Source organism: Equus caballus, chromosome 30 (genome assembly GCF_041296265.1).
Source record: "Equus caballus isolate H_3958 breed thoroughbred chromosome 30, TB-T2T, whole genome shotgun sequence".
Lineage (NCBI taxonomy): Eukaryota > Metazoa > Chordata > Mammalia > Perissodactyla > Equidae > Equus > Equus caballus.
The window spans coordinates 13,407,295-13,428,752 of NC_091713.1; the positions used below are offsets into that span (position 1 = coordinate 13,407,295).

The following is a 21,458-nucleotide window of genomic DNA, read 5'->3' on the forward strand; positions in this document are numbered from 1 at the left end:
ATCATGGTGTAAAATCCTTTTTATATGTTCCTGGATACAGTTTTCCAATATGGTTCTCTATTATTTTGTTTAGGAGCTTTGCCTCAGTATTCATGAGGGATGTTGGTCTTTAGTTTTCTTTTCTTGTAATTTCTTTGTCTGTTTTTGGTATCAGGGTAATCTTGGCCTCACAGAGTGAGTTGGAAAGTAGTCTCTCAAATAATTTTTAGAAAGAATTTGTGTAGAATTGGCACTATTCATTACTTAAACATTTGGTAGAATTCACTGGTGCAGCCATCTGGCCCTGGAGCTTTCCCTGAGGAAAGGTAGTTAACTACAGATTCTATTTCTTTAAAGGATATAGAGCTATTCACACTATCTATTACTTCTTGAATGAGCTTTAGTACTTTATATCTTCCAAGAAATTTGTCTATTCTTCAAAGTGATCTAGTTTACTGGTATAATGTTTCCTTATTATCCTTTTGATATCTGTAGAAACTGTAGTGAAACCACTCCTCTCATCCCTGACATTGATCATTTTTGTCCTCTCTCCTTTCCTGATCACCTGTGCTAGAGATTTATCAATTTTATTGATCTTCTCAAAGAACCAGCTTTTGGTTTCATTGATTTTCTCTATTTTAGATTTTAGTTTTCTATTCCATTGATTTCTGCTTTTATGTTAATTATTGCCTTCCTGCTATTTAGTCTTTAATTTGCTCATCTTTTTCTAATTTCTTAAGGTGGAAGCTAAGGTCATTGATTTGAGATCTCTGTTGTTTCCTAATATAGGCATTTAATGCTGTAAATTTCCTCCTAAGTACTTCTTTAGGGGCATTGCACAAATTTGGATGTGTTGTGTTTTCATTTTCATTCACTTAAAAACACTTCCTAATTTCCATTTTGATTTCTTCTTTGACCATAAGTTCTTTGGAGCTGTGTTGTTGAATTTCAAAATATTCAGGGATTGTCCAGATATCTTTCTATATTGACTTCTAATTTAATTCCATTGTGTCAGAGAACATACTTTGAATGATGTAAATCCTTTAAAATTTATTTAGACTTGTTTTATGGGCCAACATGTGGGTCTGTCATGTAAATGTTTTGTGTGCACTTCAAAAGAATGTGTATTCTACTGTTATTGGCTTGAGCCAACAGCAATGTCAAGTATAAATGTCAAGTAGCACAAGTTGGTTGATAGCATTGCTCAAATCTTCTCCATCCTTACTGGTTTTCTGTCTACTTGTTATATCAATTATTGAGAAGGGGTATTTGAAATTCCCAGTTATAATTAAGGACTTGCCTATATCTTCATGCAGTTCTATCAGATTTTGCTCCATGTATTTGAACTTCTTTTATTAGGTGCGTAAACATTTTTGATTGTTATGACCTCTGGATGAATCATCCCCTTTATCATTATAAAATGTCCCTCTTTGCCTCTCTTAACATTTTTTGTCTTAAATTTCTTTTGTCTGATATTGATATAGCCATTCCAGCTCCCTTATGGCCACCGTTTGTATAATATAGACTTTTCCACATTTACACTTTCAATCTACTGTTTCTTTATATTTCAAATGCGTTTCTCATAGGGAGCATATGGTAAGGTCTCACTTTTTTATCCAGTCTGACAATTTCTTCCTTTTACATGAGGGTATTCAAACTATATATATTTAATGTGATCATTGATATGATTTGGTCTAAATTATTATTTTTCTATATGTTTTTTATTTGACCCATCTGTTCTTTGTTTTCCTTTTCTTTTTTATCTGCCTTCTTTTGGATTTATTGAACATTTAAAAAATTCCACTTTATATCCCTTGTTGGCTTATCAGCTATAACCTTTCATTATATTATATAGTGATTGCTTTAGGATTTATAGTATACCCCTTTAAGTTATTACAGTCTACTTTCAAGTGATATTATATCACTTTGTGTATAGAATAAGAACCTTACAATACAGTACTTCCATTTCTCCACTCCTAACCTTTGTGCTATTGTTGTGAAACATTTTAATTTTGCATATATTATAATCCACATATTCAGTGTTATTATTTTTGTTTTAACAGTCAATTATCTTTTAAAGTGATTTAAATAATAGGGAAAAACATATTGTTGACCTAGTTATCATTTCCAAAGCTCTTCATCCCTTTGTGGATCTGCTTATGGTAAATTCTTTCAGCTTTTTGTAAGTCTGAGTCTTTATTTCCCTTTTGTCTGAGAATGATACTTTAGTTGGGTGTATAATTCTAGGTTGACAGTGTTCTGTACTTTAAAAATGTCCCTCCACTATTTTCTCACTTGTATTATTTCCAACAAGAAATCTGCCATCCTCCTTATCTTTCTCTCTTTATATGTAACATGTTTTCTTCCTCTGGCTATTTTTAAGATTTTTCTCATCATCCCTGGTTTTAAGCAGTTTGATTATGATGTGCCTTAGTCTAATTTTCTTCACGTTTCTTGTACTTGGGGCTCATTGAGCTTCTTGGATCTGTGGGTTACAGTTTTCATCAAATTTGGGAATGTTTTGGCCATTATTTCTTCAAATATTTTATCTATACCGCAATGTATCTTCTTCAGAGATTCCAACAACACACATATTAGGACACTTGAAGTTGTCCTACGGCTCTTTTTTTCTTTTTTGTTTTTTATTTTTAAAGTTTCTTTCTTTATTTCATTTTGGATAGTTTCAATTGCTATATCTTCAAATTCACCAATCTTTTCTTCCGCAATATCTAATCTGCCATTAATCTTATCAAGTGTATTTTTCAACTCACACATTATAGTTTTCATCTCTGTATAGATACAATTTGTGTCTTTTTTATATATTCCATGTCTTAACTTTTTGAACATTTGAAATACTGTCATAACTGTTTTAATGTCCTTCTCTGTCAATTCTAACATCTATGTCAGTTCTGCATGGGTTTCAACGATCTCTTCATTATGGGTCTCATTTTCTTGCTTCTTTGCATGCCTGGTTATTTTTGATTGGGTGCTGGACATTTTTGTATTTTGTAAATATTCTTAAGCTTTGTTTTGGGATGTAGTTATCTGGAAACAGTTTGGTCCCTTCTGGTCTTGCCTTTCGGATTTGTAGGTGGGACCTGGTCAGTGTTCAGTCCAGGGCAACACCCTTCTGGGTACCCTAACCAGTGCACTCAGAATCTTGAAGTTTTCCAGTCTGGCTCTTGGGAAGAAGCACTATTCCTGACCTTATGTGAGTGCTGTGCACTATTCGCCCTAATCTTTTCAGGTGTCTAATTCCCCAGCCTTGGGTAGTTTTCTCACATGTCTGTGTTGATCAGTGCTCAGTTGAATACTCAAGGAGACCTTCTGCAAATCTCCAGAACTCTGTTCTGTGAACCATTGCAACCTTAGTCTCCCTGGACTCTCTGCTCTATCTCCTCAGTTCAGAGAGTCCACCTGAATTCCCCTCCCTGAGCCATGGCCTGGAAACTTACTGGGATATAGGTAGTGTTCACCTTACTTGTTTTCCACCTCTCAGGGATCACTATCATTTACTGCCTGATGCCTAGTATCTTGCAAACAGTTGTTTTATACATTTTGTTCATTTTTTGGTTGTAAGAGGATTGATCTAGTCCCCGTTTCTTACTTCATCTAGGTCAGAAGCAGAAGTACTCGTGGGCAAGTTTCTTAACTTTTCCAAACTTGTATTTTCTTATCTATAAAAAAAGGACAAGAGTATTTAGCAGATGATTTTACTGTGGAAAGTGAATGAGACTGGTGTTTGTGCAATACCTGGTACTTGGCAGATACTCAGCAAATACTTGGGTCTTTTCCTTTCTCTGCACCTGGTTGTTACTTCTTCCTGATTTTGTATTGAGTTATCAACCTTATTCCTGGCTGATCTTTAGGTCAGGGTCTCTATGATGATCAACCAAAGCAGATAATCACTCACAGGCCATTCAGATTTAACCTGAGCAGTTTCAGAATTCTGCTATCCAAAGGACATGTAGGTACAAACCTTATCCTCCTTTTATTAGACATTTACCTTCTCTGAAATCTCATCCAATTTAACCTACAAGAATTATTCATTTATTTATAGGATGAATGTCAGCAGGTTTTAGAAGGTCAGTGGTATGTGGTGGACAGAATTTAAGAGGACCATGCTATTTGTCACCCCAGCATGATTTTGTTGGGGTTTCCTACTGGGTCATGAACTTTAACCTTTTACTTCCTCCCTTTTTTTCCTTCAGATTTCCCAGGAGCCACATGAAGCACAGACTAGTGTTTGCCAGAACTTGACCACTTCTCTCTCCTCTTGTCTTCTCTGTGGCAGTGTCTGGAGGCCGCAGCCGCCTGCACCTCATTGATCTTGGCAGTTGTGTGAAAGCGCTCAGCAAAAATCGGGAAGGAGGCTCAGGGCTGTGCCTCTCCCTGTCTGCTCTGGGCAATGTCATCCTGGCTCTCGTCAATGGCAGCAAGCACATCCCATACAAGTAAGTGGCTCTTCTATTCAAAGAATGGGATGGGGAGGCATGGACCCAGGGCTGGGTGTGGGACTCTCAGTCCAGTGATGTCTGAGGAGAGGTGTGTTACAGAGGGACAGTCTGGACCACATTGTTAGTTCAGTGCCAGAAGACAGCCTCCACTAACAATTGTGTAAAGCTTGATCTTCCAAATTCAAAAGCTATGGAAATACTTAGATTTAGCCCAATTTTGACCTTAGGTTGCTCAAGTCAGAAATAATAGGAAGTTATCTCAGTTGAGGTCTTCAACCACAATTGCCATTGGTAGATTATTGTCACCATTGTACAGATGCTTCATAGTGACGAGAGCAAGGGGCAGAAGATTGGCTTACCCTTCCCTTAGGAGTAGAGCTGCCAGATTTGACCAATAAAAATACAGGATACCCAGTTACATTTGAATTTCAGATAAACAGCAAATAATTTTTTAGTGTAAGTGTGCCCCCAAAATTGTATGGGATCTATGCGCATCCTTAGTTTGTCTGGCAACCCCACTTAGGAGAGCTTGTGAAGCTTGAGGAGTTACCACTCACCATTCCATGCAAATGTTTGTTCCACTTCCAAGATCCTTTCCCTCTTTCCATTACTGCTCCAAGAAGATGAAATTAGAGCTGCTCCTATGTCTGGAAGAGCCAAACACTTGCCATATCCTCTATGCCCACGAGTGACTCAGCCCTGGAGCGCCCCCTCACCACCATCACACTGACTCAGCTTCACATTGCACAAGGTGGTGATGCAGGGTGGGTACTCCTCTGCTTATTCAGGCCCCTGCCAAGATCCAGCTGCACCTCTTACTAACAATCTGAGCCTTCACTCATGAACTGAGGGCTATAGCCATATAGCTTATCTACAACACAGGGATATAAGACTCAGGATGATATAATATGTGTCAAAGTTTTTTATAAAATTTAGAACACTATAGTCAACCAAAAAAGACAATCTGGTTGAGCCTATCCTCATCTATTTAAATGGAAATAACACCTACCTTACAGAGTTGCCATGAGGATTAAGCAAATATCATGGAATCATTTTTTTTAACATGTAAAATCCTATAAAATGTAAATTGCTATTGTATGGGAGGAAAAAGATAAGTCAGGAAGCTCGTCCTACAATAACTAAGATTCAGGGCAAGTCCTTGAGTTCTCCTCTCCTCTGGCCTGAGTTGATGCCAACACTGATTTTATTCTCCACCAGGAGGGCCATTCATTACCAGACTGACTTGAGGAGCTTAAATGGCGATTATAATCCTGTTTGTCTCAATTCTTGAAATTTGCAATCCTTGTTGGATAAACCCAGAAATGGTTTTCCCAACCCTTGTGAGGTCCCTTTTCTACGAGAAAAAATTTTAAGTTGAAAGTTTATAAAGGTTCATTCAGTAGCATTTCTGCAGTTGAATAAATTCAACTTGTCATTACAAAAAAACGAAAGGAAGAAAGGAAGGAGAGAGGGAGAGAGGAAAAGAAAGTTCTGGAGTGGTACTGTCAGGGATGGAGGCCTTAGAAAAAAAGTGAAGAGTTATTGGCACGATGGGCTTCCCTTTCCGTAAAAAGAGAATCGCGTCTATTAATGTGATAATTTACTAGATTATGCTGCACATAAAATTCAAAATGCCACCTCATGAGGTCACTGATTTTACACTTTACTTTCATATGTCTCACTTTGTTTCTGTAGAGTGATATGCTTTTATGATTTTAATAAATATTTGTGGAGTTGATGATGGAAAGGATGGATGAATGTAAGCGTATGAAATTACTTTTACTTTGGAGAAAGTAACTTCCTTTCGGTTAGAGTTGAGTTTTATTATAAACATATAAGGAAATGTTAAGATTTTTTAAAATTAATAATTCAAGGTCTCTTGTTGAATTCAGCATAGTTAGTATCAGCGAGCCATAACAACCAGCCCTCTGCCCCCTTGAGGGGACTGGCAAGGTGTGAAACCCCCAGTCCCCATTCCCTACAGACATCTGTCTGCATTCCCTTCCTTCCGTTCTGGCTCTGAGGGAGTGATGATGGAAGTGTTTCTGTGTCTGAAGTAGGCACAGACTTAATGTAAATGCTCTGTCTGCGCAATGCACAGAGTTGTCCCCCACCATCAGGACCCTGACCTGGTTTAGCCACTGGAGGCTTGGGTACAGACGTCCATCAGCTGCCCCTGCTCTGCGCTAATGTCTCTCCTGGAGATCGTGTGTGGCCGCCCATTCCTCAGTGCCAGGAAACACGGTGGCCTGCCCCTCCGGCCAGCTCTGTCCTCCCCAAAATATTCATTTTCCAAGGCATTTGTGCAACCTAGTTCTATCATCTTCAGTCCTTGATCCCGGTCATTGTGTCTAAGCTTTAAACGACACTTGCTGTAGTACGGTCTCAGATTCTCAGCCGCAGCATCTATTCGATATGTGGTATCTGCAGATCACATTTGCAAAGTGATTAATCAACTAGAAACTATCCTTTTTCGAGGTACAGGGAGATAAGGCGGAGATTTGCTCAAATCACCCAGCCAGTTGGCGGCAGGATCAAACTGCATCCCTTTCACAGCCTCCGAGACCTCGACAGTTCTGAGCCCAGGCTGCCAATCCACTCCCCCACCTCATCAAGCTCCGCAGTATATTGGCTGCCTTTGCTCTGCACAGCATGGGGTATTCAGCACAGCGGGGTAGCCCAGATTTCTTTTATCAATTCAGTCAGCGCTTTAGAGCCACATTATGCTGCATTTTGTTAGCATGCTAAACACCTTTCACAGTGTCAAACCTGGTCTCTGCAGTCCTTCCTTAGAGCGGGACGTTTCCTGCCCTCACACTTTCCTCTTGTTCCTGCTCACTTACAGGAAAAAACAGAAAATCAAACTCCGCATTTGTTACCCTCCCCCACCTCTCCAAAACATAAAAAAACCCACTCCCTCTTCATTTGTCACCCTAGACAATGGTGTGCTTGGAACCTGCATTACTCGTATTGGCTTCTGGGAAATTAACTGGAATGTGCACAGAGGGGATGTAGCCCGTCCTCATTTCTCTTCATCATTGTTCCAGACTATTTGTCATGGGAGCGAGCTGGAAAGTGAGTTTGGATTCATTACCCATCCCAGGCGCTCCCATGGGCGCCCTAGGTGTGCCCGGAATGGTTTTGACTTTGCAAATGATATTGCCTCTGTAGATGACAGACGCAGGCGCAGAACGGGCTCCCAACCTCAGCCATCACACAGCGCAGGCTTGCCGGCCAATCCAAGTGCCATCAATCCATCCTAAATGGCAACACCATTCAGAAAAGCATGCAGGGAAGGCAAGAAGACCACCAAGGGCTTCACCCCCCTACTCAATTCTGCACTGACAGGCTGCACAAATTACTCTCCAACTTTGGGGAGCCTCTGGTCTAGGGAAATCTGCCATCCTCCTGAGCATTTTGACAGGGCATTTGCAAATTTTATTCCGTCGCTCATTTGCTATTCCTTGCCACTTCTTGGGCTCCAAGGTAAAAGAAGTCTTCCCATTTGATAGGTAAGAAAAAATAGACAGAGGCATTGAAGTGAATTCCCATGCCAAAAATCAGTGTTGCAGGCACACACCACGGGAGTTGGCCCCCAAAGGGGCCACCACAGGACCTGTCAGTGTGCACTTAGCTTTAGCTGAAGTGCTGTCATGCCCCAGCTGATCTGCAGGCCTACAGTCTTTCCAGACACGTGGAAATTCTAACCGCCACCCAGTTCTCTCAAAATAGAATTGTTGGCCCCTTTCAGACATTGTCTCATAAGGGGTGCAAACCCTCAGGAAGCGCACCCTTCACACGGTGATGCTTCAGGCCCCCGAAGCATTTGCTTTCCTTTGCAACTGTTACTCCGTTGGGAGGAATAATTACTTTAATAGGTCAAACGATCTATTTGCTTATTTGCCAACAAGATGTTGTACTCTGCTTCTAAACAACAGATATTTTATAGTGTCTCGGCTTCCACTTAACAGGAGGTCATGGAAAATCATTCTGTGACCCCCTCATGTTGTGTCTGAGACTCTTCCCAAGTTAGCTGGAAACTTGGTTCTGCGTAACAATCCTGTGACGGAAGTGAGGCTCCGGGCCTTTCTTGGCGGGGGCGGGGAGGGGGGTTGGTCTGTGGTCAAGGCCTAGTCCCTGTTGGAATCAGTCATGATGTGCTCTGGGGCCCAGGCAGCCGGGCTGACTTCATCGGCCCTCCTCTCCGTGCTAAATCTCCCGGGAGAAGCAGGTGGAGCCTGAGGCCGGCTGTCCTGGAGAGCTTCTGACTGCAAGCAAACACCACTGCAGAAGCCTCTCCTGAAGCCCCTGTTCCGCAAAAGTGATAAGGAGCAGGCCACAAGGGTCTGCAATGGGCGCACTTGTCCTCCTAAGGCCCTGGCGAGGAGTCAGGAACCAAGGTCATTTTTAAGAACGTAACAGCATCAGAGCACAGCCATTCATTCACACCAGCAAGCAGCACTAGAAACTCAATTCGAGTCAGTGACTTGTGGAGAAATGACATTTTATAAATAGAGGCGGCGTTTTAAAAATATTGACACCTCTTCTCATCCGTGAGGGGGTGTGATGCTGTGACCTGCAGGCGGTACCCCCAGGTGGTACCCGTGACAGCAGGCCTAAAATTCATAAGGCCCTTCCAGGACTGGCATCTCTGAAGAAGGCAGGCCTTCGTCCTCCTCGCTTTGAGAGATAGTTTCGCCTAGTAGCCATTTGGATATTGGTTAGTGTCTGCTTTTTCAGATCTGGACACCCACTCACTGTCTGGGAAGCTCGAGAAAGGAGCTAATGATTGATCTGAGCTATGATATTCAGTTTTTCTGGTTCACGTAGGAGATGAAAATTTGTTCCTCTGGACTTGAATATCTATTATTTACACTTAAAATGAAATTTAATAGATATTTTCCAGGAAAAATGCAAAGGAATATCAATTCTCAAGATTTACTTGAGATAGCATATAATAGAAAAAAGCTCTGTATAAGAACCTTCATGTGTGTGTGTGTGACATACGCACACGCGTATGCATATTTAACAACCTTTAAATGCACATTCGTGCTATATTATCTCCTCCTGATTTACAGAGAGAACATCAATTTAGAACTATTTGCACAAACTCCTGATACCAGTTTGTAGCATTCCCTGTTTAGAAATAAAATAACCAAAGTCTCAGGTTGCCAGGCAACCACAGCAATGGTAATTCTTAGTATTGCTGCTTTAAAAATATTCATTTTCATACATTTTATTGACTGTTAGGATGCAAAGTGAGTTCAGAACATCACTGGGACATATAAGTCCCTTTCTGATGAGATTTTAGCATCTTTCTTTTATTCCTCCCTCCTGGGCCTGTTTGCTTCCCTGGCCAGTGGTATCTTCATATTTAATTATGGAAATTTCTAGAGATTGATAGCATTTTCTTAAGAGATGAGGCAGCAGCTCCCAGTAAATGAACTCTGCCAGCTTTACCCAGAACCATGCCAGTCCCTCAGGGAGAAATGAGGCATCTGGGAATCAGTCGGAGTCACAAGCCCTGAGTTCAAGCACTGGTCATTCTGCCACTGGTTTGACCCAGGAACTCCACACGTTGTCCTTTTTGTTCTCAAAAGGACCTTTCTCTGTCTCCTAGCAGAGCCTCCCTGAATTGGGAGCAGATTGTTGGGCCCCCAACTCAATTGTCATCTATTGGCAGCAAAGCCACAGCATCTATTTTTCCTTGTCCACCATGCTTAGTCCTTCCTAGATAAGGGGCCATGTGGTCTGAGGACTGGGTAGAAATAGGGAAGCGTCTTGATTTTCCTTTTGGCTTTCGGAGAAGTGTTTCTTCCTTTATGCTCAATTTCTGAGACTACTGATGAAACACTCTTCTCTCCAGATTCTGAACCCGTTGGCAAATAGGTATAAGAGTGTGACTGGGAATTAAAACCCTGCATCTGCTTAATCCTAGCAGAGTGCAAGGAGGTCTCCTCCTGTCCCTCCACAAACACAGACCCCAGGACTCAAGAATGGGCAGAATCAGGTCAGCAGAGCAGTCACTTACCCAATTAGCCACGTAGCTCCAGTGGAGGAGAGAATGTGTGCGACTTGAAGGGAGACAGACAGACAGACAGCGTTGAACTGTATGTGCCCAGAGTCACATTTACCAGCCACACCAGTCAGACCTTTTTTCTGCTATGAGAAGAAGTAAAAAAAAAGGGCACAAGGAAAAGTGGGAAGTTTTTTCTGGATCTTTCCAAGGGGATATAGGTTCCCAGTTTATGGACTCGCTGGGTCATTGGGAGATGGAGAAAATTGTTTCCAATACTTATTTTCTGTTTTTTCAGCTACTTTCCAGGTAGTTAGCATGGTGCATGACTGGGCTCCGAATAAGGGTTATTTCAACATGTGAGCGTAACAACAATAACTCCTAGTCATTGGTCTCTTACTCCACATCAGGAACTGTTCTAAATGGTCTAGGGTATTTAATTCTGCCAACAGCCTTATGACATAGGTACTATTATGGTCAGACTCATATTACAGATGGAGAAACTGAGACAAGAGAAGTGAGTAACTTGTCCACATTTATACAGCTGGTAGGTGACAGAGCCACCTCACTACCTCCCAGTATATCACCACTTCCTAACACAGTGTCTGGAATGCTTTGGTGCTCAATCAATATTTGTTGAAATAACTGTGAGGTAAGACAGTGGGTCAAAAGTACCTGTAAAGCTTGAATATGTGTCATTGGTTGTAAGTGGAAGAGTAAAGAGTAGGTGCAGGGGGTGGGACCAGCTGTGGCCAGTTGTCCATTCAGGGTCAGTCTCCTGGTCCCACCTGTTCTATGATGGCTAAGCCGGAACTGACCGCTGGACTTGGGCTGTGAGGAAAGAGAAGGAAGAAGAAGGGAAAGAAATCTGTCTTTCAGAACCTAAGCCACTTACTGAGGCAGAATCAGAAATACCAAATAAGTGTTTTAAATTATTGAGACTCTCCGCTCAGAACCCATGTGCAGGGCGCGAGGTGGCAGGCTGGGAAGCAGGACTGGGCAGCTCATTAAATGGCTCTCGGTGGAGCCCAACAGTCTGAATCCCATCTTCTGGGCACCCTCAGTGGATGATCTTAGCAAATCTCAGCCTATTTCACGAGTCTTTTTTTCCTTCTTTGCTTCTGTAATCTTTCTCATTTAAGAGCCTGAAAGTTGGTGGAGCCATTTTACACACCCATTCAGGGGAAAACTGCAAAATGTCACGATACTTTCTCAGGCTGCGAGCCACCAGGCAGCCCTCCTGCCTGCCGGGGTGGGCTCGACGTGAGAAGTGTGACCATTTCCCACGCTGGAAGACTGCACGTCGGGCACAGTGTCCGATAAGACAGAGGTCACGGCTCTCTCCTCCCTGGAGGCCGTGTCTAGTGGGCGTGTCGAGACATTCCTGAGTGAGAGAGTCCTGTCAGGAGAGGAGAGGTTATCACCCAGTCTGCGTCTTGGAGTTTTGCTAAGTACAGGAAAGGTGAGGGAGGGATAGACAAGAGGTGAGAATGATGGCAGGGCTGTCAGAGCGTGAGATATGAGCTTCCTCAAACATCTGGCTGATAATAGAAGCTTTGGGAGTTCCACAATTGGCAGATAAGATAGTCGGTCTATCAACTGGAATTTGTGAAGTTTCTTCAGGCTGGGATCCCAAAGAAGACTGTGTAGTCAAAGATCTGTGGTTTCTGACAGAGATGGATTGCAACCTGAGCCCGGGGAGCTAACACTGAGCCGAGGCCAGGGAGGCGTGGGTCCTCACGCAGGTCCCACTGCTGACCTCCATCCGCTCAGCCTCTTCCTGAGCTTTTCATTTGTCACTCTGCTAAGTCAGAAGAATCCTTCCTTCTTCTCTGCCTGAGGAACATTGTAGGTACCATCAGGACAATGTCTGTCATCGCCCCTTTAAAAAGTGCTTCAAAGGCAAAAATATAATTGTTTTAATATATTTCAAAATTTTATAACCCAAATTAACTGCCACTGATATCTTTCCCCCTGGTTTTATTGAGATATAATTTGATATATAACATTGTATTCGTTTAAGGTATACAGCATAATGATTTGATATATGTATATATTGCAAAATGATTACCACAAGAAATCTAGTTAACATCCATCACCTCATAGTTACAAATTTTTCTCCTTATGGTGAGAACTTCTAAGATCTGCTCTCTTAGCAACTTTCAAATATACAGTACAGTATTGTTAACTGTCTTCGCCATGCTGTACATTACATCCCCACGGCTTATTATTTTATAACTGGAAGTTTGTATCTTTTCACCCCCTTCATCCATTTCCCCACCACTCCCCCGCCTCTGGCAACCACCAATCTGTTCTGTGTATCTGAGTTTGGGTTTTTAAATTCTACATATAAGGAAGATCGTATGGTATTTGTCTTTCTCTGTCTGCCTTATTTCACTTAGCATAATGCCTTCAAGTTCCATCCATTGTTGTCGCAAATGCCAGGATGTCCTTTTTTCGTGGCTGAATAATATTCCATTATATATGTAAATATAGCACATTTTCTTTATCCATTCATATTCTGATGGACACTTGGTACTATCATACCTTTTCATCCATTACTTGATTTAAAAACTGTGTACCTCAGGGCTGGCCCTGTGGCCGAGTGGTTAAGTTCGCGCGCTCCGCTGCAGGTGGCCCAGTGTTTCGTTGGTTCGAATCCTGGGCGCCGACATGGCACTGCTCATCAAACCACGCTGAGGCGGCATCCCACATGCCACAACTAGAAGGACCCACAACAAAGAATATACAACTATGTACTGGGGAGCTTGGGGAGAAAAAGGGGAAAAATAAAATCTTAAAAAAAAAAAAAAAAACTGTGTACCTCTTTTGGCCAAGTGGATTGTAATTACCTTTTGTTAAAATAGAAGCCTCATGCATTTATTCAACAAGAGTTTCTATGACCAATATATATATAGGGTTGCTGCCTGATACAGACATGTAATTTAGGAGAATCTGACTCTAAGTACTTTGCACAGAGAGAGAAGTAACAGATTAAAGAAGCGAATGACTCCACCCCCCACTTCCCTCAGTGAGTTCCCCGGGCCTGAGAGCCAGCAGAGTTTGGCAGTCAGATGCTGCTGCATCCTTAGTTGTTTCTGTGTATCTCACTGACTAGGGCGCAATTCAAATATTTAAAGATACACATTTTTCATATAATATGGCCTTTAAATACAAGCCAAGTACTTGTGGTGCTCAGCCAGAGACAGTGATGTGTTCCAAAGCTGAAGTGAAACTTGACTATGCTAGGTTTTGTGAAAGAAGGGTTTTCTTCCAAAGAGCTTTTCAAGGCTGACCTTGATGATTTAAATTTCGCCTTACACTTTAGATCCCGAGTGATACCTTGAGTTTAATGCCCTTAGTGATGGAGTTCAGTGCTGTTCTAATCAGCAAGGTGGATTCTGACCCAGAGCTGAGGAGTATGAGGGACTGATTTTGTTACAAGTCTGATGAAGGCTACCAAACATATACAGGAAATAATTTGAGAAATGCATCACAGAATATGTATGATAAGTTCTTTCATCCATTGTCATTCATTCACTCATTCATTCAAAAATATTTATTAGACCCCTACGATATACATGGCACTGGGGTATAACAATAACACAGATGATCTCCGCTGTTGGACAATTTGCGGTCTGGAGGAGACACAGACATACACAACCAAGTCCAATACCTCGTAATATGTGAACCCCAGTGCTTAACCACTACCATGGGAAGAAGGGCCCAAGAAAGGTTGAGGGAAATCAAAAGGATCGCAGTGAAGGCTGTCTGGACAGAGGTGATGATTCTGAAGCCCTCTCCTCATCTACTCTGACCCTTTCTCCATCCTCGCTCGTCTTATTTTTCCAAAGCTTCCCACAGTCCATCATTTAAACGCCGGAGCCACTCACAGCTGTCCTGTCTTTCGCTGTAATGATGTAGGTATTGCCTGACACAAATCATGATAAACTACAGGGCCAAATGCAAGATTCCGAATCCACAGCTAATTGTTATCTTTAATGATACCTAATCATCATCGCACAAGTCATGTTGCTACCAGAAGAAAACAGCCAAGGGGGGAGGGCTTTGGGTCAGTTCGGGGCCAGCGCACAGAGAGCCCAAGATGCCCTAGGGCCCCCACAGAGCTCGATGATTAGTCGGGGATAGCGTGAGTTAGGCACAATTAGGCTGTCCAAGGGATGGAGCGTACAAATGAGTTGGGGCTTAATTCATTAAAAAACTGTCTTGCACATTAATAGAGCTTCAATCAGAGTACCCAACCATAAATTCTCACCTGTTTCACAACTGGTTCAGGCTCAATTGAGCATTCATAGATTTTTTTTGTTCATGCAAATGAGGTGATAATTCATTTCATGTGTAATTGAATAATTTTCAAATAGTTATATTCATGGAGCAGTTAAGTTGTACCAAATTGTCTAATATACCTAATAATTCTTTAACTAAGACGGAGCTGGATTTCATTTTGATATAATAAAGAGAAAACTGAAGAAATAGAGACGGTTATGGTAAATTTGTTACTAGCTTGAAAAATAGTAGACTTTAAGAGATGTTACAATATTCAGTCCTGTGGGGCAACAACCGCAATTGCTATTTATTTTTGTTTGCTCTTACCACTCTTTTTTATTCTACTTTGCACCAGTGAAACCAGTAAAAATTTGGGGGCAGCATGACATCTCACACTAAGGACTAATTGCAATTGTTGCTTGTATCGAGAGTATTTTTATGTAGTTTCCTGAACACACTTCACTACACCCCTCCCTTCCCTAAGGGAAAATGCCATATACTGTTTCCCTTTGAGGATTCTTTTTGGTGAAAGCAGAGAAGATGTTAGTTATCTATGCTCCACACAGCTGCCAGAATGCCCTTTTAAAATGCAAATCTGGTGTCACCCCCTTCTGTAAATACTTCAATGGCTTCTTGTGGCTAGGGATAGAGTTCAAATCCTTTTATGGCCTATGAAGCACTTCATAATTTGGGCCACACCCACCTTTCTGATCCTAGAAACTATGTACAGTCTCCTGAATGCTCCATGCCCTCTCATGCCCTCATGCTTTGTAGATGCTATTTCTCCTGCTTACAATGACCTTATTCATTCCTTCATTCAATGAATAGTTATCAAGAACATGCTATATTCCAAGATGGTCTTGAATCTCCTCCATTTAGTGACTTTCAGCTTATTTCTCTTTTATGTTTTAATTGTGAAATATGTCATATATACAGATGTAGAAACACATCTGCCCAGTCTATAAAATAACAAATCAAATACCCGTCTGCCCACCACCCAGGTTAGGAACTGGAACATTTCTATGCCACTGAAGACCGCTGTGTGTTCTTCTGTGATGGCTGTCCTCCTGCCTTGCCCAGAGGCCACTGCTGGGCTGAATTTTGTGTTTACAATCCCCTTGCTTCCTACAATTTTACCACCTCAATTTGTGTCCCTAAAAAATATATTGTTTAGTTTTGTCTGTTTTTGAACTTTACATAAATGGAATCATACTCTCTCCCCAGCCCTCTGATAACTGGCTTTTTTCTATCACTATTTCGTTTTTGACATCCACATTGATGTCATAGCTATAGCTTATTCATTTTCATTGATGTATGATTTTTCCGTTGTAGGAGGATATCACAGAGTATTTGTTCTTCTGTTGATGGATTTCTAAGAGATTTTTAAAAATTGATTGTTGAATTTTGTCTAACCCATTTCTACATCTAATGAGATGATCATGTGGTTTTCCTCCCTTAATCCTGTAATATGGTAAATTACATTAATCAATTTTCTAATACTAAAAATCCTAGCATTCCTTTCTGCTTATTCTTCAAGGCTTATCTCAAATATTATCCCCTCTTTGAAGCCTTCTCGGATCTCTTTTCTTCCCTCTCAATTCTTTGCTCCAGGAAAGTTGTTTCCCTCCCCAACCCACCATGGCGTTCTGTAGGAATTGCACTGTAGGCACTGATGTTATATTTTAATTATTTGTTTACATATGTCAATCTACAAAAACAGAAACCAGTTTATTTGGGATCAAAGATTTGCAATTCGGGGAGCACAGATTGAGGTAGACACCCAAATAGTGTCTCCATTATAGGAGAAGGGCTCAGGGTTTTTATGGGACAAAGGGAAGATGAGGTGAGTTGTATTAAGGAAGAGTTCATTGGTGCGAGATGAGGTAAAGCTAGCTGTGTGCTTCATAGATTAGCTTGAGATTTGGTCATCACAAAAAGCTAGACTTGTACTTCGTTGATTGGTTAGTGATTTGGTCGTCAGCGAAGTCCAGTTTCTTCAGTCCTTATAAACAGGATATTCTTGTCCTTACTGACTTCTTGGAATGTCAGTGGTTTGGTCCAGTTTGGAAGATAAAGAAAACAAGATGTGCAAGGCAATTCCTCTGAAATGGCTGCTCGGGTGCTATTTTGATCTGGCTCCACTCAACATCATCTTTTACACATACTTAACTGTACTTTCATATGAGCTCATCAAGATAATGATAGAGTCTTTTTCTTCAGGTTCTTTATTATTTTTTCACTAATTTGAATTAAATCAACCTGATCTAAACCCTTCTTCTTTAGTATCAGGTATGAGTGAGACATCAGCCTTCAACTTTTTGGTGGCCCGCCTCACTACCTGGAGGACACCTTTGGGCCACCAAACTGGCTTTGTGGCCATCAGAGCCCCATTCTCAACAAATGGTGCAACAAATAGTACAAAGTGTATGTTTTTGCGGTAATGTCACTGTGTAGGACCAGAGAGGCACTGAAGCTATAGCCCTTCTTCCTGAATCAGACATACAGCAAAAATGTATTCACGCTACCAGGTGATTCTGATAATTCGTCAAGCATCTATGATGTATACAGTACTGTACTAAGCATTAGGGCTGATGCCCGGAGCTTACAGACCAGTTGGACAGAAGAAAACAGTACACAAATTAGAGTGGAAGGCATATGAAAGCAATTAAAGGTCTCATTATAAAGTACATTCAAGGAAGAGGTAAGAAGTTCCAGGAAGTTGTCTGTGAATATGTTTTCTATGGCAGTAATAAATAACAATAACGGTAGTAAATATAAGATGAATTATAGATTCCTATTTACTACTACAACTCTCAAAATGTCTAGAATTTGGTGGAAGCAAATATGTCTTAGAGTTCATCCAAGAGGTTTAGTTACTCAAACTACCTCTTTATGATAGTCATTTATTGCAAGGCTTTTGAGTTGGTGCTCTAAGGATCTAAGCATGAAGAAGTTCCAGGATTGCAGCAGAATTCTAAGGAAAGTCATGACTAGTTAATGCCCCCAGATTTGGGGACGGCAGCCCATCTTTTGACAATAATATAAATTTTGAGCTACATCTAGAAGACCATGCAGCCTGGTGCCAAGAAGGAGAGTTAGGCTGCGTGTGCACGCGGCTGCATCAGCTCTTGCCGTTCACTTTTTGCAAGAAGTGAGGTGATAGTCTCTCCTGTTGAAAGCCCAGGAAAATGCCTGCAAGCATTCCTCCTTCTGGTTAATTCGGCCTCCACCTACTCTAGGAAATGAACACGTCCACAGCCCAGAGCCCTCCCTACTGTGGCCTTCTTGACAATGAATTCTGAAAAAGCAAATCTCCCCGCTTGATTTCTTGCTAGAATAATGAAACTCATCTCGGCCCATCTCAGCTCCTGCTTGACAATTGCCTTTGGCAAAGGAGAATAGCCACCTTTAAAAAAAACCATATAATTTGACCTTTCCAAAAGCCGAAGGCTTTTCCTCACCAAAGTCATTCATTTGAGCCTGTAATTTGTAAATGAAAAGAACCAAGTAATTATTCCCCTAAAAGTCTTTTGGATGGAGTCAGAATCACCCTTTCGGCATTAAGTCCTCTGTTCAAGGACCCGTTTAAGGACCCATTTCACATGGTCTTGGAACTGTGGGTATTGTGCAAAAGCAATAAGAATAGCAAAGCTACCACTTTTTGAGTGTTTTCTATGCAAGCCCAGGCTATACAATACAAATATTCTCTTTTGCTCTTCACAGCAACCTTAGAGGTAGATGCTATTGTTTTCCCCAATTTTATAGATGAGGATACTGAGAAAGAAAGGTCGAGCAAATCGCCTGCTGTCACACATACAGTAACTGGTAAGCTAGGAGTGGACCTCAGATGGTTGGGCTCCAGAACCTGCCCTTTCAATGCCATGTTATCCCCTGGGATGCGGTGACGTGGAAGCATATACTCAGACAAGGAGCACCTGAGGTCAAGCCCCAGCTCCTCTCTTGCTGCCTGTGACCTGAGAATCTTCAGGCTCCATATGTAAAATGCAGAGGTAGCAGGGCTATCATAAGGAATGAATGGAATAAGGTGTGGGAAGGTGTTTGGTGCTCAGTGACATGCTACAAGAATGATGATGATAATGATCTCTCAAGTCTCTTCCAGAATCTATATGGTCTTTGGTAGTCTAGCAGAGACCCCAACACGTAAGGAATTCACATTTAGAATTTGACTGTGACCTCACAGCTCAGATGCTTAAAATATGGTACCAATGAATCCAAGTGTGTGAGCCAGAACTTCCTATTGGCCTCTTATTTCTTGGGTTCTCATGACTGTAGCCCGCATCCTCTGATACACTGAAAATATATTCTGTGTGTACACTATCCACGGGTAGCTGGACTTGTTTCTTGGTCCATCCCCACATTAAACTCACTGTCCTCTGTCTTGTTCCTCCAGATGCAAACCCATTAGAGATGTTGGTGAAACATCTCTCAGTGTGCTAGAGCCTGAGTCCAGACAGAGGGTCGAGTGTATCACTGTAGAATCCAGAGGAAACACATGATTAAGCACGTGGCCATCCATGATCCATAATAAGAAAGAGGTTTCTAGTACATTTCAATGTATAAATTTTTGAGTGAATATAGCAGAATCCTATCATGCCAAACCTTATTGCTATACAGAATTGAGTAGAACATGAGTCAAAAGAGAGGCTCCCAGGGGCTGGCCCCGTGGCCGAGTGGTTAAGTCTGTGCGCTCCACTGCAGGCGGCCCAGTGTTTCGTTGGTTCGAATCCTGGGCACGGACATGGCACTGCTCATCAAGCCACGCTGAGGCGGCATCCCACATGCTACAACTAGAAGGACCCACAACGAAGAATATACAACTATGTACTGGGGGGCTTTGGGGAGAAAAAGGAAAAAATAAAATCTTTAAAAAAAAAAAAAAAAAGAGAGGCTCCCAAGCATAGGATCCAGAAAATAAATTCCTACATAATGTTGGTTGGCCAAGAAGGCAACGAGTATGCCTATCCCAACCAGTTCTCCAAAGGGATCTATATTTTTGAGGTTTTAGTCATTAGAGCGAGAACTTAGAAACCTCCACAGTTGTGTTGATATGACTGATTTGTTCATTTTTCCCAAGCACTCAGGTGTGAGGGCAGCGAGATGAGCTTTTTGTGACAAATAAGCCAGCTTGTCAATAGTGTTTGTTCAGGTGCCTAGAAGTCAGACTCTCATGCTTTCAGGATATTTTTGGTTTTGGTGGTAGTGGTGTCACTTATTGTAAGGATTTTTCTTTTTTCTCATAGTCCTTCATATCTACATTGCTGCTCAGTACCAAACTATGCCCAGAAACCACTCACTACATCATCGTCCTCATCGTCATCATCATCATATGCTGCTTCCTGTTTTCTATGTGCCACTCCCTATACTCAGTTCTTTACATATATATATATATGTAAACTCATTTCCTCTCCATGACAACTCCATGGGGTCAGTACTAGAAATCAGCCAAAGGAGATTTATTCCTAATTTTCTTTGTTCCTAATTCCTAATTTCTGGAGCATGCAGAAGCAGGTAACAGAGATCTCTGTAGCCACACCTGACTTACCACTGTTATTGGAGCTAGGAAGTGACAAAATTATAAACCAGCCAAATTCGACTCCTGGGCCTCCCTACCACCTCTCTACTCAAAGCTGGTGCCTCTTCCTCCCGATGAGTGAGCCCCTCCCCACTCCACACGTACCCTGTACCTTTGTGCTGTCCAAGAACGCCTAGCGCCTGTCACTCTCCACCCCCATCTTCTTGGTTGTATCACTGTTGAGAGCCCCCGGTGCCCAGGCCTCATTTAACTGCATACCTATGTGAAAACTCATCTTTCCTGTGGCCTCTCCCCTCACATCCTGCTGTGTGGTAGGATAATGTGCTCTCTTAGATCGAATTAGAATGGTAATATCTAATAAAGGTCTAACAATAGGTGAGAGTTCCCATTCTTTCTAACCTTGTCAATATTTATATTATCTGATTTTTATCATTTTTGGCCATCAAGTAGGTATTTAATGGTATATTATTGTGATTTTAATTTGCATCTCCGTGATTACTAATAAGGTTCCATATTATCTCATGTTTGTTGGTTATTACTCTCTTTTTGTATAGCTCCCATTCATATCTTTTACCTATTTTTCTATAGAGTTGCTTATTTTTTTTGTTTATTGACTCATAGGAATTCTTTGTAAACTCTGGATTCTACTCTTTTCCACGTATTTTCTCCTAGTATCATTTATCGCATCCCCACTGATCTGCAGTGTTCCTTCAGTCGTATAACAAATGTGCACATGTGTGTGGGTGTGCCTCTGGCTCTCTAATCCTGTGCCAGTACCGGACTGTTTTAATTACTTTGGGCTTTGATAATTTTGCTTATTGTATGTTCGTTTTCCATTGTATTAATTTCTGCTGTTTACTATTTCTTTCCTTCTACTTTCTTTTGGTTTACTTTGCTGTTCTTTATCTGTCATCTTAAGATGGCTACACAGGCCATAGTGGTTAAATTCAGTGTGCTCAGCTTCAGCAACCTAGGTTTGCAGGTTCAGAACCCTGAGCATAGACCTACACCACTCATCAGCCATGCTGGGGTGGCGACCCATATACAAAATAGACGAAGATTGGTACAGATGTTAGCTCAGGGCTAGTCTTCCTCAAGCAAAAAAAAAAAGATGGCTACTTAGCTTAATAATTTTCATTCTTGCTTGTTCTATAATATAAACACT

At 41.5% G+C, this 21,458-nt stretch overlaps 1 protein-coding gene across 3 annotated transcripts in view; it reads left to right on the plus strand.

The window, feature by feature from the left end:
- KIF26B (kinesin family member 26B) overlaps window positions 1-21,458 on the plus strand; it is a 441,074-nt gene that overhangs the window by 372,685 nt on the left and 46,931 nt on the right. For all 3 annotated transcript variants that reach the window (XM_023632451.2, XM_023632452.2, XM_023632453.2), the window contains one exon: window positions 4,274-4,433. In XM_023632451.2, coding sequence (XP_023488219.1) covers window positions 4,274-4,433 — 160 coding nt within the window. The remainder of the gene's footprint in view (window positions 1-4,273; window positions 4,434-21,458) is intronic.